This window comes from Octodon degus, unplaced genomic scaffold, assembly GCF_000260255.1.
Source record: "Octodon degus isolate 3935 unplaced genomic scaffold, OctDeg1.0 scaffold00022, whole genome shotgun sequence".
Lineage (NCBI taxonomy): Eukaryota > Metazoa > Chordata > Mammalia > Rodentia > Octodontidae > Octodon > Octodon degus.
The window spans coordinates 473632-491195 of record NW_004524598.1 but is presented as its reverse complement, the minus strand read 5'-3'; the positions used below and the strand labels follow the sequence as shown (position 1 = coordinate 491195).

The 17564-nt window shown below is 37.3% G+C and overlaps 1 protein-coding gene across 8 annotated transcripts in view; it reads left to right on the top strand.

The window, feature by feature from the left end:
* The window catches only part of Klhl32 (kelch like family member 32), a 250314-nt gene that overhangs the window by 219681 nt on the left and 13069 nt on the right, over positions 1-17564 (top strand). For 5 of the 8 annotated variants that reach the window (XM_004628180.2, XM_023711897.1, XM_023711896.1 and 2 more), the window contains one exon: positions 4680-5406. In XM_004628180.2, the coding sequence (XP_004628237.1) occupies positions 4680-5406 (727 nt within the window). Of the gene's footprint in view, positions 1-4679; positions 5634-17564 lie in introns of those variants that run through there. The other 3 variants (XR_002820462.1, XM_023711898.1, XM_023711901.1) reach the window with 2 other exon arrangements.

Sequence of the window (17564 nt, the reverse complement as noted above, 5' to 3'; positions counted from 1 at the left end):
ATTTTAGGGAAGGGTCTCCAGGGTGTTCAGGGGCTCACTATTAGATCAGACTCATAGTAATCCACCTGTTTACAGCCTCCCAAGAGCTGGGATTACAGGTATGCTCCACCACGCCCAGTCTTGTTATATTTTTCTGAAGTAATCCTTAAGATTCATTGAAAAATATTGTCATCCTATCTGGTAACAAAGTATACCTATTTTAAAAATAGACTTTATTTTTCTAATTCAAGATATATTGAAGTTATATTGAATCTGAGTATATTTGGCTGGGTTCTATCTTAAAATACTGATGGAAAAACAATGACAAGGTGGGTGATGTAGTAGAAAATACATTGTTTAGTTTAAAAACTGGATTCCTAGTTGCAGCTATCTGCTAATGAATTGTATGGCTTAGGTTAAGTCATTTATCTTGTCTGGATTTTATCTCCATGTGTAAAATTGAGAAACTTGAACAAAGTGAATTCTAAAGTTTTTTTCTGGACTTGAAAGCTTTATTACTTATTTGAAAGCTTAAAAGACTAGAGAGTACACTGGGATGTTAAAAATCTCAAACAGAGGTGGCAAGCACTAGTGCTGTGAGGGAGGAAACCAAGGCTTACATGTCTAAATTTGGTGCACTGTATGTGGCATTCCAGACTTCAAAGAGCTTATAAAGTTCTCATGAGAAAGCCATAAAGATGAGACAAAACAGTAAACTGAAGCCTACAGTAGATGAATCAATAAGTATACAAAGGAATTAGTATTGTTTGTTCAAGAGAAATTGAAGAAATAGTGTAAGATCAGTAGTAAACAATGTTTCCATTTATGCCACAAGTATTTAGAACTGTCTATGGCTGAGTGCTGTCACTGAAGATGAGACAGATGAGTTGAGTTTGGATTAACTCTAGCTAATGCTCTTTCTAAAAAGGAACAATTCTCTGCTGGGCTCAAATGAATTGAGTTAGGCAGGGCACATGAGTGAACTCTGACTGTTCTTAGACATGACAATCTATTATGTTTCAAATGGTACAGGAAAATCTTGCCTAATTACTAGGTTTCCTAAGTGTCCTTGCTGTGCCCTCCCAAACTGCATCAGTATTTCCTTTTCCACTCTTGCTGGCTTTACCAAAAGGGTGGAAGCCGAGACTCTGGCTGTATGTGTCAGTTTCTTCCCATCACAGTAGGGGAGCAGGACAGCAGTATGACTAAATGGAGAAGACAGAGTAGGATTTCCCTCTCCTACAGTATCCTTCTTCCCTGTAGTGTCCTCACTGTACTGCTGCTGGTTTGCAGAGTAGTCTTTTTCAAACACAATGATCAAAACAAGTTGCAGAGCTAACTGCTGGTTCTGTGAGGCTGCAGTGAAGAATAAGACTTCTGCGTTCAGTATCTAAGGCCCCATGAGCAAGAGCCATGACTCTTACAGCCTTTCCTTTGAGTCAGCACAGCAGCGGATAGTGCCCTGGTTAAGTTCAAACCATATAAAATATTTGGAAGTGGTCCATTATTTTGAATTTTTTGGCTGTTTCTTTCATTCTTTGACTAAGAATTCATATTTTCAGTGGTTCTTCTTTTTTATTTTTTGTAAATGTTTTTTTTTCCCCTTTGGCACTAGGGATCAATGGACCTTGCACTTGCCAGGCAGGTGCTTATGCCACTGAGCTATCTCTCAGGCACTATTTTGTAAATGTTTTTACTCTTTTTAGGGAGCACAGTAATACCTTTACATTTATTTATTATTGTAGAAGTGCAGAGTGTTTATGTATATATTTGACTGTTACTGCTAACATAAGTAAGTTAGCCATTAATTTATAAACCTTATAGAACTAGGGTCACAAAAGTACTATTATTAAGTTAATGAACTGTCCTATATATTAATTAGATATTAATTTAATCATGTCTTGGACTTCATTAGATTTATATTATCTTAAATTTGCAATAGTATGTTTAGCTCTAGTAAGACAGAACCCTAGTGGATGGAATTAGTTAATGTAGTTTTTGGAAGTAAATTCAGACAGCATGATGTTTAATGAATAAAAATCTATCTAAAATCATCCTACTCAAATGTGTAAGGCCAGTGACATTCGCATCAACTAGGAACTTGTGGACTCCAAATACACAATTTTAGTTGCTAGATCCAAGCTTGCAGTTTGTCCCCAAACCCCACATAATTCATATACCAGTGAGGTCAGATGTCAGTGGGAGAATAGTTTGGTTGCAAGTTACATACACCTTTGATGTGAAAAAAGGATAAAGCCACCAAATATGGATGACTTAGTCTGAAAATGTTAGTAAATTATAAAAGTGTGAAATTTTATATAAGCTCTGTGGGAAATTAGAAATGCTGGAAAGAAATAAGACAAAAATCATCTGAGAAAAATGCAAAAAAAGTGTAATACATAGTATGTAGGAAATTGAATGTGGAAAGCGTCATCATACATGTAACATGAAGTGGTGGCTAGACAGAAGTTATTCAGTAATAGACCACAATGGTCACTATTTCATGGCCAGTTAGAGGTTTCCTTAAGAGCAGAACGTAGCTGAGGCTTGTGTACTTCTCTGGCAGTTAATGACACCATTTGCTGGGATGATAAAGATTAACTGGAGAGCATTCAGAGATGGGATAGAAGATTGATTATGACACAGGAAGACCTGATTTATGATGAGAGAGAAAAATAATTAAATGGGCAACTCTGCTGTATAAAGAGGCTCTAGTGACATGGTTATTCATCTAATGTTTCGCCAGTGCTGTGTTCTATAGTATACAATAGCATGTGAAAGAGGAAGAGCCATAAGGATAGAAGGACGTTAAATTACTCAACTGGGCAATATCAAAGGTTGTTTCAAGAAATTGTACCTAGTACATAAGAAATGACCTTGAACAGCATGATCTTATCCTAGAACTTATCCCTGTGGACAAAGAATAAAAATTCACTTATTAAGTTGTTGAAGTTATCTCTCTAGAGAAATAATTGGAACTACTTCCCTTGAAATTTCTGTAGTTAGTGCAGAAAAAAAAAAAAAAAAGAACAGGATGCCACATGTGGAAACCCTCTCTACTTCTGGTAGGTACGTGGTGATTGATAAATTACATTTTTCTTTTGCAACAATTTTGATTATTGCTCATGTTATCATACATAGATTTTTTTTCCCCATCAGGTTGATACCTTATTTACATTTTAAAAATGCCATTTCCTATAAAACTTCTAAAGTAGTATTCATCTCTCCCCCATAATGCCTGCCACACTGGTAACTTGGTGCATCCTTTTTTGTTTTGTTTCTTTGCACTCTATATTAATTAGGAGAAGCACTTCACTGAATAGCAGAAGTAAAGAAACCTCATTTAGAGGCTAAAAAGCAAGCACAAAATGCACCTTGTCATTTGAAGCCATTCTTTAAATGGATACAGAAGCTCTGAAATCTTTCAGTGCCTCAGAAAACCTAATGAATCTTACCAGAAGAAAGCCCAGGTCATTTTGTCAAGGGGTAACGATCTGAGAATACTGCACGTCCTGCTCCTTCCTCCTGGAGACCAGGCATATCTGAACAGGGAAGTTCCTGTGCCATGAGTTAGAAAGCAAATAAAACACAATAATCATTTAATATTTGTACTCATTGTTTTTTTCTGCTAACTCTTTGAGATCCACTTTAGAAGTTCTAGTTGAATTAGTTATTGCTAAGAATAATTTTTATCAAATATACTGACTGGGGACACTAGGCATGCTATTTTATCTTAGTGCATGGGGACATTTGCCAGGCTTAAGAGTTTAGTTGCATTAATTAAATTACTTCATTGTTTCATAAGTGAAGGTATTTTTGATAGCATTTTAAAATTAATGTTTTATTTTGTTATCTGTAACTTATTTCACTTGCTTTAGTTTTAGGAAATTCTCTTTGGCTATAGCCAAAAGTTCTTTTGTTCTTGAAAAACATCTATCTGGAAGGGAAAATAAAAGGTATTATATTCTGTTATTTTTTCCATAATACAAAGATAAACTCCTCTATATCCTGTTTGTGAAAATGACCCCCCTCCCCAAATTGTCAGCATCTTATATGCACAGAAAACAACTGTCTTCAAGGTGAAAACTGAGAGGAAAAAGGTAAAATTGATAAGCTATAATCTTACCTTTTCTCTGCTTGCTTCCTGACTGCTCTACCTACCAAAGGGGCGGGGAAAGTCATTTTTCTTTCTAAATCATTCTACTAGTGTCATATTGATTTTCTCTCAAGTACACCCTGTGGTCTCAGATGATCACATAGTTTCTTACTTACTCATATTGATACAGCACCTGGGCTCCCAAGCTGACATATATTACTTGAGCTGGGATGGCACTGCTTGCTGTTGACATCTCCTATTGGTGCGGTACACTAAGCCTTTTGTACACGAAACATAAGAAAACAGGCTGTTTCACAACACTATTTTCATTATTTGAAAAGATATTTAGTTCACCCTAAATATCATTAACCTCCATCCATGTTGCTCCTAACACCTATAACAATGTCTTGAGTTCTTTTGTGGCTCTGCTGATATGGAAAGAAAAAAAAAGTCCCTTGCTTAAGTATCAAAATATTCTACTACTACATGGTTTGTAGCAAAAATTGTATTAATTGCCTGAAAGACCTGGTGACTGGCCTCACACCAGCATGGTTGTGCTTTTTCTTTCTTGCTTTTCCTCTCACCCCACTTCCCTCTGTTTCAGCTAGCTGTGAGGTGGTTGGAACATAATTGCCATTACCAGTACATGGATGAGCTGCTGCAGTACATCCGCTTTGGCCTCATGGACGTGGATACTCTTCATACGGTTGCCCTGTCACACCCGCTGGTCCAGGCAAGTGAGACTGCAACAGCCCTGGTCAACGAGGCCCTGGAATACCACCAGAGCATCTACGCACAGCCTGTCTGGCAGACCTGCCGGACCAAACCACGCTTTCAGTCAGACACTCTGTATATCATTGGTGGGAAAAAGCGTGAAGTCTGTAAAGTCAAGGAACTTCGCTATTTTAATCCTGTCGACCAGGAGAATGCTCTCATCGCTGCCATTGCCAACTGGAGTGAGCTGGCCCCCATGCCGGTGGGAAGGAGCCATCACTGTGTGGCAGTCATGGGGGACTTCCTGTTTGTGGCAGGAGGGGAAGTGGAACATGCTAGTGGCAGAACGTGTGCTGTGAGGACTGCTTGTCGCTATGACCCCCGCAGTAACTCCTGGGCTGAGATAGCACCCATGAAAAACTGCCGGGAGCATTTCGTATTGGGTGCCATGGATGAATACCTCTATGCAGTTGGGGGCAGAAATGAACTGCGGCAAGTGCTGCCCACAGTTGAGCGATACTGCCCCAAGAAGAACAAATGGACCTTTGTGCAGTCCTTTGACCGATCCCTTTCGTGTCATGCTGGATATGTGGCTGATGGTCTTCTTTGGATATCAGGTAGAATGTACCTCATATGTTGGATTTATCAAAAAATTCATTCACTGTGACATAAATTTAAAAGTCAAGCTTTGGTAGTGTAGCCACGTACAATTGAACAGTTGAGCCAACAATGGTATTTTTAGCCCATAATCATTTTTTAAGTATCTGCTCCATAGAGAACAATATCACTGAAAGTATTTGATCTCTGATTTTCTGAGTGACTAGTAATATAAAAATTCAAGATGTAAATGAAAGGTTCATCACAGCTGTTTTTCTTCTATTTACACTATTAGCTTTTGATGATTTTCTAGTTATATGGCATGCTTTGTGGTTTTTCAGGGTCATTTTCTTTTTCTTTTACTCTTGGATCCCTGGCTAGGAGAGATTTCTTCAAAGATAATGCAGGAGAAAGAAGAGTTCCATAAATCCATTTTGCTGGGTATAAAAATGGGTATACATCCAGGCATTAGCTGTGCTGTGCATGGAAGGAAGGAATTTAAGTTACTAAAACAGCATTTGCATTATCTATAAATGGCATTACTCATACCACCCTAATCTCATTCCTATCTACTTTCCCTTTTTTTTTTTCCTATTTTGAGATACAGTTGGAGCTCTACTTAAGTTTATTTTTCTGTTGTTTCTAACCTTTTATTTATAGAAAAAGTAGAGATGAGTACACTGAACTCCACACACCTATCATCCAGCTTCAGCCTTTAACATTCACTGTTCACCTTGTTCCAAACCTTTCCTGCTTACCTCACAGGAGTCTGTCAGGCATCTGCTATCAACATCACAAAGTCCACCTGTGCTTTTGGTCTTATTGTGGATAAATATGTGAAGTGCTGTCCTTTGGAAGGTTTGGCTATCAGGGAATAAAGCTGAGTCTTCTCATGCACGAAGGGTAAATTCCCTTATTGTAACTCAGATGGCAGGTGGGTTTTTGGGTTATCAAGGACAAGGAGGAATAGGAAGATAAATAACTTAAATATTGTTGGTAGCTCTGATGTTTGAAAGATATAATCAGTTTTAGGGTGTAGATGTTTCTGAGCAATCATCTCCAGTTTTATTTTTTTTTTCACCTGTTTTGAAAAACTTCTGCCTTGCTTAAAATTTGTTTTCACTCTGTTCATTTTCTTTTCCTGTTGTCCTCATTAACTAGAGAGAGAGTGGCAGGCTTGGCTTTTCCCGGTGATGCCGCAATTATTGATAATTCACTAATCTTCATTGTAACCTGGGCTTAAGTGCTCAATAAATTAATAAAGTTAGAATAGGAGCAATAGGGCCAGCAAGATAGCTCAGTGGGATAAGCGCCTGCTTAGGCAAGTGCAGGGACTGGGGTTTAATCCCCAGCAGCACCACTTGCCAGGTGGACCCACCTCTGGGTACACTGAGCCCAACTGAGTGTGGGGGTGCATGCCTGTGATCCCAGCTTTGGGGAAATGGAAAACAGGAGGATCACCATGAATTTGAGCTGTGTAGTGAGACCCTGTACCAAATACATTTAAGAAAAGAAAAAAAAAATAGGAAAGTAAGTGATAGTCCAATAATTACTGGTCCCATATGTCAAGTGAGCATTAAAAATAAGTGTGTATGTTAGTGTATGTAGATACATTTAAATAAAAACCGTATTTATCTTATGACATCTTCCTTGTTTTTAAAATATACATTTCAACAGTTAAGAAAACAACAGCCAAGACTATATCTTGTTGATTTGGCTGAAGAAACTTCAGACTGGCTACAGATAAGCATTTGGTAATAGATGAACTAGGTTTGTTCTGTTTTGAACAATATTAGAAGTAGGATGGACTAATGAAGTCATGCAATTTATGTTTTCTTTCAATTTACATTCCTTCCATTGACTTGATTTTATATATTCTCATTGTACTGTATTCCTAATTTTGGCATTGTACTTCTTAAATTTTGTATGAGCTTCTCATTACTATTATAACAAATATTTCTTGTTTGGGCCATAAAAAATGCCAGAGTTTCCCTTACATAGTCTTAAAGGTTTGATAAGTTGACACCTTTCTAGAGAGGCTTACATAAGCACAGCTCAATTTAGACTGGCTAGATCGATCATCCTGTAATCAAGTTGACTATCCTTTCAATATGGGCCTATACATTTCTTTGTCCCTTTTATTAAATCTATCAGTATATTATATATCTTTTGCTATCTCACTTTGTCTCCTACTGTGAATGGAAATACATTTTCTTTGTTCTTCTTTTGCGCTAATGTATGCAGCCTGTGTTAACCATACTTAATGAAAACAATATCAATTTTCTCAGGTTTGTTTCTCCCTACTGTGTACTTGAGATGAGAAATTCACTTTCCTGTGTATAGTACAATACCTGTAATTGAAAGAAGAGGAAATCACCAGTGACATTTCTAATACCTTCAGTCATTGTCCTCTTTCCTCAGGCCCAGCTTATAATAAATCAATTGTGAATCTAAACATGAATACGAGGGTGACCAGATTTGTTCATATGCCCCTTTTAAAAGGCAGGTATAGATTACCCTCCCTATTTCTGATTTAGAAATGTTCACCTGATTTATTGGAGCAGATGAATGCATTTGAAATTGCTCTTATTGTTGACCAAATACTCAAGTAGTTCCAATTTAATTGGTGAGGGATTGAATCATTGCATTCTTCTGGTAGTTTGCAAGCATTGCCTGAGGTGGTGGTAATATAGATTATAAAATGTGGAGTTTAGAGCCTTAGTTCTGTTCCAAGGAACACACAATGAATGCTGCTTTAGAGACTCAATATTTCCCGCATGCTCACTCCTATCCTTGCCCCTTTCCCTTTTCCTGTTCATTTTGGGGTCAAGGCATCTTGAAAACTTTCCATAGTTTTTAAAGTGTGACAAGCAGAGACAAATTCAGAAAAATCAGGCTGTATGACTATACACATTAGCATTTAATTTAAGATGTTAGAGATGGTCAAATTTTCCAGGCTCTTGTAGCATTTGACATTGTGACCCAATTCACAAATGCTCCATCCCATTTCAATTTGAAATTCACAGTACTGGAGTAAAATAAGCATTAAATATCCTGCAGCTGTGTTTTAAAATACAGAGTCTTTGTTGTAAGGTATAGTTTCTGAACTACTAAAAAGATCCTTTTTTTGGTGAGGAAAATTTAATCCTGAGCTCATCTTGAAGTACAAGTTTTTATTTTTATCAAGTGGCAAGAAGATAATGAGGAGCTAGCTACAAAATTAGCACTTTAAAACAATAAAAGTAAGATATGCTGTTGCATTTACTAAAAAACAATATATTTAATGCTTTCCTGATGTTGTGGTGAGTAATGTCTTTATATAATGTTGAACCACAGATACAAGATTAATTTTGCAAACATTTCCTACCCTCCAGGAGCTTACAATCAAAGTTTCTCAGATATTTCACTCATGGAAGAACATTTGTTAGAGCTTCTTTCACCTCCTAGAAGCCGTGATTAAATTTATATAAAGCTTGCACTTTTTTAAAGATAACTTTAATTTATTTGAATTTACTAAAGGGAGGTTGGATTTTCTAGTTTCTATTAAAGTTAGAACAATGTAAAATTTCATTAACATGTTCCGAATATTACATTTTTACTTTTTTGTATGCAAACATTATTCTTCTAGCATCTTAATTTTAAATGAAAAAGATTGGGAACAGCAGATTTTGTGGAGGTTGAGCTGTGGTGTGCAAAGACAATGGAGTATCATTGCACACATCTGTGAAAATGCTTCACTTCCGACTAATCCCAAGATGCTGAACAAAGCTCCTAGCCTTACTATGTCCTGTTTCAAGCTAATGCTGCTGCCGCCAAGTAGTTTAAAGATTGCTATGGCATGAGAGAAGACCTCTATGGAAGGTCTTGAAGCAGCATGATGCAGGGTGTAATTATTACAGGGGACGAAATAGGTAGGATAGCCCAATTTGTCTCAAGTTATTGGCTACTTTATGTGTATGTATTAACTCCTACCTGTCCTTCCACTTGAACTTCATGGTCCAGTCTTTTCAGTAACTGTCATGCCCTTGGGCAAATCCAGAAGTGGACAAGCCCAGTGATCCACTTGGTGCTGGTATCCTTGTTCCTCAATATCCACTTGGAAGGGAAGTTGGTGTCAGGACATGTGCATGAACATGTACATACACATACTGTGGGCAAGAAAAGTTCAGCTGCTCAAGATGCTTATCTAAAATTGTGTAGTATTTGCATATAACCTGTGCACATCATCTCATACACTAAAATGTAATCACTGTGTAAACAGTTATTTAACTGTTGTTTAGGGAATAATGATAAAGTATAGATGTTTAGTGCTGATGAAAAATTGCTCCCAAATATTGTATAACTGTGGTTGGTTGAATCCATGGGCATGGAATCCATGGGTACACACAGTTGAATTGTACTGCGGCCCGTTCTAGACTTCCTGGGGGAGGGGGCAGTGCCAGGAAGGCTCACCAAGTCTAGTGCCCTCTGCACCACAGCTCTTCCCTCACCCACTCTACTTCACTGGGTCTATCTTCACTTTCATCAGATCCCTTCCTGAGACACCCAGAGAGGACCTGTGTTTTGTTTCCCAGAGCAAATCTGAGTTAACAGGTGGCAGCAGTGCATTATTCCCTAAACAACAGTTAAATAACTGTTTACACAGTGATTGCATTTTAGTGTATGAGATGATGTGCACAGGTTATATGCAAATACTACACAATTTTAGATAAGCATCTTGAGCAGCTGAACTTTTCTTGCCCACAGTATGTGTATGCACATGTACATGCATGCACAGGTCCTGACACCAACTTCCCTTCCAAGTGGATATTGAGGAACAAGGATACCAGCACCAAGTGGATCACTGGGCTTGTCCACTTCTGGATTTGCCCAAGGGCATGACAGTTACTGAAAAGACTGGACCAGTTAACTGGCAGAGACACACAAGCATGAAATGGTCTGAAAACATGCCAGGGGCAGAAGTTTGGGAGTCGCTAGCAAAGAAGGTGTTTTGTAGGGCACTCAAGAAGAAATCAGAAATTGAGGGACGTCAGAGGAAAAGTTTGTACAGACCAAGACCAGAACAAAAAGTGCAGTGTGTGAGACTCTTTAATATCACACAGCATTAGGGTCCAAAATATGTTCATGGTTTTCAATCAGGAGAATTTCAGTGAAAGCAATTTCGGGGGAGTGGAAGAAAGTAGAAACTAGAACAGTGTAGTTTAAGGCATCAGTGGAATAGCAAGAGAGTAGAAAGCACAAATAGAAGCTGTGCTGGCAGGAAATTGGGATAAGCTGTCTTGACCTAGTATCATGGACAGTGTATCATTTACCTTCATCCCTGGATTTATCAAGAAGCTCTCCGATATTGTCTTGTTCATTGTGGACTCTTACCTATTGGAATAGAATGGGTTATTTCTAGATATACACATATTTTTAGTCTGTAAGAGAACCACAGTTTTTTATTATTATTAAAAATAATAAGTTGTCCTTAGGAGGGGGGAAAAAAAGGAGAATTGAAGATTAAAAGGAGAGAGGGGCTGGGGAGATGGCTTATTGGAATAAGTGCTTCCCTGGCAAGTGCAAGGGCCTGAGTTCAATCCCCTAAAAAGAAGAATCACTATGAGTTCGATCTAGTAGTGAGACCCTGAACACCCTGTAGGAAAAAAAAAAAAAAAAAAAAAAAAAAAAAAAGGAAAGAGAAATGTAGCTGAAAAAGGAGGGCATAATTTTAAAAATAAATACAAGTTCAAATGAGGCTTTGTTTAAAGGATACAGGTGGACTAAGCACATTTACAGATGAAGAAAGAAGAGATTAAAACTGAAGATGGAGGGAAGAGGGGTGTAAATGCTGGAAAGACCTAAGAAGTGATAGATCCTGGGGTACGATACTGAAAACAGAATTAGAGTCCTCAGCAGGAAGTTGGTAGAAGGATGGATCTCATACAGAGGAAAGAGACCCCTCCAGCTCTAAGCTCAGAGGGGAGATGATGGATACCATCCCTGTGAAGGTTCCTTGCTGACAGATTCAAGCAAGAGACAGAGTGATCTTTTGCGATTGTTGAGTGCTAAGATTAGGTGGAACATGACCTTGGAAAACAACTCTGAAAACACAACAGATTTTTTTTAAATTAAGTTTTCAAGATCATATTAAGATTGGAAGCCAAAAAATTATGGTCCAATTTGAAAATTTCAGTTGTTTTTTGGTGATGCAAAGCAGAGAATTAGAAGAGGCAGATGCTTGGAGTCAGAATTGAAGACTATTAGGTGATAGCCCAGAGGAGCCTATTGGAAGGAGTCTTTTTTTTTGTTCATTTTTGAACCAGGGGTTGAACTCAGGCCCTTGCGCTTGCCATGCAAGAGCTTATTCTACCAAGCTATGTCCCTGGCCCCTGGAAGGAGTTTGTTAAGCGAGGTTCCTGCTAGGTAAGACCCAGGGCCTGAAGGTTTACTTTCAGGAGAACAACTTGTGTTGGGGAATGCATTGCTTGTTGCCTCAGTAGGGAGCTATCACATGAGAAAGGTCTGTAGATGCTTGCAGCTTCATGACCTGACATGTCTACCTGAAGGTTTCTAGTGATTTGGGACGTCCATGAATAACTGAATTGTTGTTTATAGAGTCTAGCAGTCTGCTGCCCCTCGTAGTTTTCCTCTTCCTTTTAACCCAAACCTCATTGTCCATCCCCATTCGAAAGAGATGAAAAGAAAACCACACTGTAGAACCTGAATGGAAGCTAAACAGAAGTGACCTGTTCTACAGTGCTTTTAAAAATGCCAACAGGTTGACAGGAAGCACATCACCTAAATTTTCCAAAAATAATTAGCAGTTTTCATCCTACACTGACTTTCTCGTGTCCCCAAATGTAGTATTTTCTTTCCTCACATTACTATGTAGGAAATTAAGCCTAAAGAAGTTAAGCAACTCTGTAGATCACATGGCTCACCTTTCTGTTAAAATGTGAAATCTGTGTCTATCGGTTTCCAAATTGTGCTTTTATCTGTAAATCCCATATAGGTAGCAGGTGTTTATTACTACAGCCAAAGTCTGAGGAAAATATGCTTAAGAACTTCCAAATGAGATATAGTTGAAATTAAACAATTCACAGAATATCTGGAGATGAGTTTAGAATCAACAATCATCTGATTGTAATTGCTTTACTTTCATTTTTCTTAGGGCACAGAAATTAAGACAGATTTTTTTCATGGTCTTATACTTTGGCTTCTAAGAAAACCCAGTTTGCTAGACTCTAATATAATGTTAAAATGTAAAAAGAGCTGGGGATATAGGCCAGTAGCATAATCACTTGTCTGGCAAGTGTAAACTTACTGATAATGTGGAATTATTCTAAAATATGTTGGTTTGGGCCAGGGGTAGAGTTCAGTGGAATGGTACCTGCCTGGCAAGCACAAGGTCCTGAGATGAATTCCTGGTAATAAATAAATAAGTAAATAAATTAGCTTGGATTAAAAAATTTTTTTTCAGATTTTACCACTATAATTCATGAAGCTAGGATACAATAGATTATTTTAAAATAATGCAATGAGTGGCTATTGAACTCTTGTTTTATCTACACTGCAATACTTTCAGTCATGCCAAAGTTAAAATAATGTGTTTAATAATAATAACAAATGGAAAATACTCAAGCTATTAAAAATTATTTGGAATTAATGATATAGTATAGTTACTAAAGGCTGTTAAAACTGGTAATTTAAATTATTTTTTAAAAAGTCCAAAGCATTGATACCAGAATTTATGGAATTTTTTTCTTTAGATGATCTATCTGTGTCTATGTAGATGGGCCTGGCAAAAGGAAGTAGAATTAACAGATTAAGCTAGATTGTTTGACCTAAGAATATGTGAAATATATATATATATCTTTTATTCCCAAGAGATGATAGCTAAAGCTGTGTCACGCAGTTGGGGAATGGTTGAAGAGTCTGGCTGGTGGCAGAAGGAGGAGAAGATTCCCTAAAAGGTTAGCAAAGCCACTGGAGATTCGCCAGGGTGAACTTGAGTTTCACCTTGCTAGGAATGTTCACAGCTCTTCAGAGGCAGGACATTTGTAGCAGAGGCATTCCACACAGTGAGGAAAGGAAGTTGGAGTAAAATGTTGACATTCTGAAGTGCAGCTATCCCTAGTTGACTTGTAACATTCTGCTAACTTTACCACTTATTTAAAACAACACAGGGCACATACTTTACCTATTTCTGTGTTGTCAGTTGTAGATGATGCAAACACAATTTTACATTTCTCAAGTACAGCAATCCTTTATAGATATTTTGTAAATTTGAGACATTCTTTGCAGGTTGAATATATTAATTACTCATCTATTTGCGAGTCCCTCAAGTATGACAGAAATAATATGAATACTAGTTTTAATTTAATGCATGGATTAAATATGCTTCAAGATGCTAATTTAGTACAAAGATTCTCAGATTTAATTGTTTATAGAGCATTATAAACACCCTGAGATATGGACAGCTTAACTTCATTTAAAAATAGATACTAGGGGCTGGGGAGATGGCTCAGTGGAATAAGTGCTTCCCTGGCAAGCATAAAGGACTGAATTCAATCCCCGGTTCCGCCATAAATAAATAAATAAATAAATAAATAAATAAATAAATGAAAAATAGATACTAAATGTTGAGCTGTAGGGAACTCAGGTCAACAATTTCTGACATTGCCAGTGAAGCAGAAGACCCAATACTATTATGGACTACTGAACTCTTTTAGAATATTTTGCTGAGTTTACACACCTATAATATTAAATGATGGAACTTAATAAAAAAGGGGGATACAAATGAATGTCCATTTTGTATCTTTGTATTCAAAGTGGTTAGGATAGATATAGTTACATTCTCTTAATGAATAGAGGGATTTGTTCTAATGGTGTTTGTAAATAAGATCTCAAGTCTACATCTTGTACCGCAATTAACCACTCGGAAGAATGTATGCAATGTGTTAGTTATTGAAACTGTCCTACCGATTTGGTTTGAAACTGTCTCATTGCTATTTATTTCTCAATAAAATTATGGGGGAAAAAAGTCACACTAAAAAAAAAAAGAAACTAAAAGTTTATTTCTGCCTTTAAGTATTTCTATGGTGTCACATTTAGGTGTAATAGTTAAGTTTAGTTCCACAGAAATGATGAATGTGAACTGAATGCTAGGTTATTCTTGAAGAACAATAGTATAAAGTTTTAGCTTTTGAAGAATTGAGCGAGTTTATAGAGAAAAAATGTCAGCTATTTAAGAAGGAAAATACTCAAACTGCCTAGTGTTTCTCATTATTATAAAAAAAGAACTATAAGAAATCAATTTCTGACTGTGAAATTTATTCAAAATTCCATATATAGTTATTTGTACATTTTATGGAAATGGTTAAAAAAAAAAACCTGATAAAATGGCTGCAGTATTGTAGTACAGTTCCCTTTATGGATTGCCTGTGTGCTATGCACTGCTTCACCTAAAACTTATGCAGAGATAAAGTCATCTCCATTTAGCATATGAGGAACTTGACATTGGCTATGGTAAACGGCTCCCTGAGGGACACAGTGATAAAGGGCTCATGCTAATGCCACAGCCTGTCCTGAAACTCTTCCTCTAGACCATCAGAAAGCTGTGCAAGCCTCCAAGAGAGCCTCTAAGAGAGTTGTGAAGAATTTAAGAGGGTTTTTCTCAATCCTGAATTGGCTGCTAAAATTCTAGTTTGGAGAGTCCCTGAGCCTAAGAGCATGGAAATGATTGATCACATTGTTGTATCCTTCTCTCTTAGTTGTGCACTATTAGTACTACATTGGGAACTATGAGCTTCTACCATTGGAGAGCTTGTCTTTGCAAAACACATCAACAGAACCACCAAACTTGACCCATTCTGACCAAAGGATGAGTGCAGTGTTCCTACCCCTCCTCTTTTTATAGACACTGAGTGTTTTTAAAACAATGAGTTTTGAGAATTGGTGACCTTGATTTCCAAACTGTGCTTTACAGTGACAAAGATTGCTATTGGGTAGTTACTCTTTGGCCTCTCCCTGATGTAGATTCATCCACTTGCCACAGCATTTTGTAGGGAGCCGTACAAGCTTAAGAAAAATGCTTCACTCTTGTCTTGATGATAGAAATCGCTTCTCAGCACTAGTAAAATAGTGCTAACTTTTCATTCCTTCTGGCAGTTTTTAAAGACTTATTTGACTTTGGGGGAACCTGCATTCTATCTCTAAGTAACAGTTCAAAAGTATAAGACAAGACTGCTCATTTTCAATTTTGGCTGAAAAGTCTTAACTTTGTAGCACTTCAAAGTTAAGAGAAAACTTGGTTTAAAAATGGATGCTGATATGAGATGGCATATTTAATGACAGATATATCTATAGAAAGCTGTTAAGATGCAGATTATCCCCCCTGGGGTGGGGGAGGGAGATCAAAACTGCCAATCTATAAAATATACTCGATAGAGGAAAGCATGGAATCTATCTTTGCAAGTGCTTTGATTGCAGGGGACAGTATAGCAGCATGTGGCATCGTAACCCAGAGCAGGCAAATCAGCTTGATGACTTTCAAAGCCAGGAATACCGCTGCAGGCAAGGGTACTCCAGTGTAGGAGAAATTAAAACATATAGAGACTGTTATTAATTCCATATCTATTTTTGTATAGTCAAATCTGTATGCAAATCCTTAGCATCTCATTTCAGCAGATTAATCTAAAAGTGAAGAGTGTTATGTGAAGGGAATGACAAAGCTCTGCAAAGAGTAACTGGAAAGGAAACACAGGCTGAAAACTTGGATCCTTCTTGAAAAAGTTATTTTTTTTGTACTGAGGACATTTTAATTTATATGTTGATTTGTAAATTATTTCAAAGGAGAAAGCAGTACAGCTCATTTCCAAGATTTTCCTTTGCAATCCTGACATGGCAGAAGTTAGAGCACTGTTTGTTAGGCACCCCCTGTGGTCTCCCATTCTCGAGGTAATGAACAAAATAACTAACTAGGACTTTTAATTTTTGCTCTCAACTTGTAATCTAATATCTCATTTCTAAACATTGTCATGTGGGTGAAAATTTGTATGTAAGGATAAAGAATCTAATTACTGAGCACAGATGAACAATATATTACAGGTTCATCCGTGGTAGTAAAGAGTAATTCTGAAGAACACAGTGATAAACTTGTGTGCTGTTTGGAAGGGGAAATATAATCACTCCATTTGAATCCAGAGGTTATATATTTAATTTAAAATAAGGTGGGCCTGATACATACAGTAGGATACTTTCAAAAAGTGCCACAAAGTAGGTAGCTTGTCACAGCTGGTATTCATTATGTTCCTTTTTTGTGTGGAACTGGGGATTGAACTCAGGCCCTTGCGTTTATTCTACTGAGCTATCTTCCCGGCCCCATTGTTCCGTGTTTTTAAAACAAGTAGAGACACTTCTGAAGGTTTTTTTTTGTGTGTGTGTGTTTTGGGGAATGGTGTACAGGGTGCTTAGGGTGTCACTACTAGATCGGACTCATAGTGATCCACCTGTTTACTGCCTTCCAAGAGCTGGGATTACTTTTGAAGTTTTAAAAGGTAGAAGTTTTATGCTCTGTCCTCTCAGTTAGAAAATTGATTATAAGTGAGCTGGACATTAATCTGGTGGTAATGCTCCCGATCAAAAGCACTAGCAACCATCTTAACCTTGAACGCTTATGTGGGCTCAAAAAGTTTGACTATTTGTATGTTTATGCTAAGAAAGAATTATTGAATTCTTCATTTTTAATCAGATAAAGAAGAGATTGGGGGTAAAAGGAAACATCTTTATTTTGATATATTTTCACTTGAGGCATTTAATTCTCAGTTTTCTTGTGCTTTGTTTTAAAAATGAAGCATTCAATAAAAAACCTAGACACAACTTTTTTTTGAGACTGGAAATCTCAGTTTTTCATTTTTTTTGTGGGTATTCTCTGTAGAAAGCTTTTGTTGATCTTAAAAGTGGTTGGAAACCCTCAAAATTAAAAAAAAAAAAAAATAGCCCTCCTGTTAATCACAGCCATGGTCGGTTAAAGATACAACTTCATCATTGGGTTTAGGGAGAGGAATGATTGATTGCCTGATAGGTTTCTGCCTGTTTGTGTATCCATTAGTATTTTATTTCTGCTCAGCTGAGAATCAGGCACTGATCCTCTGGTCCTTGGCTGACTTGATGCTTAGTCATGGAGTTGAAGGCA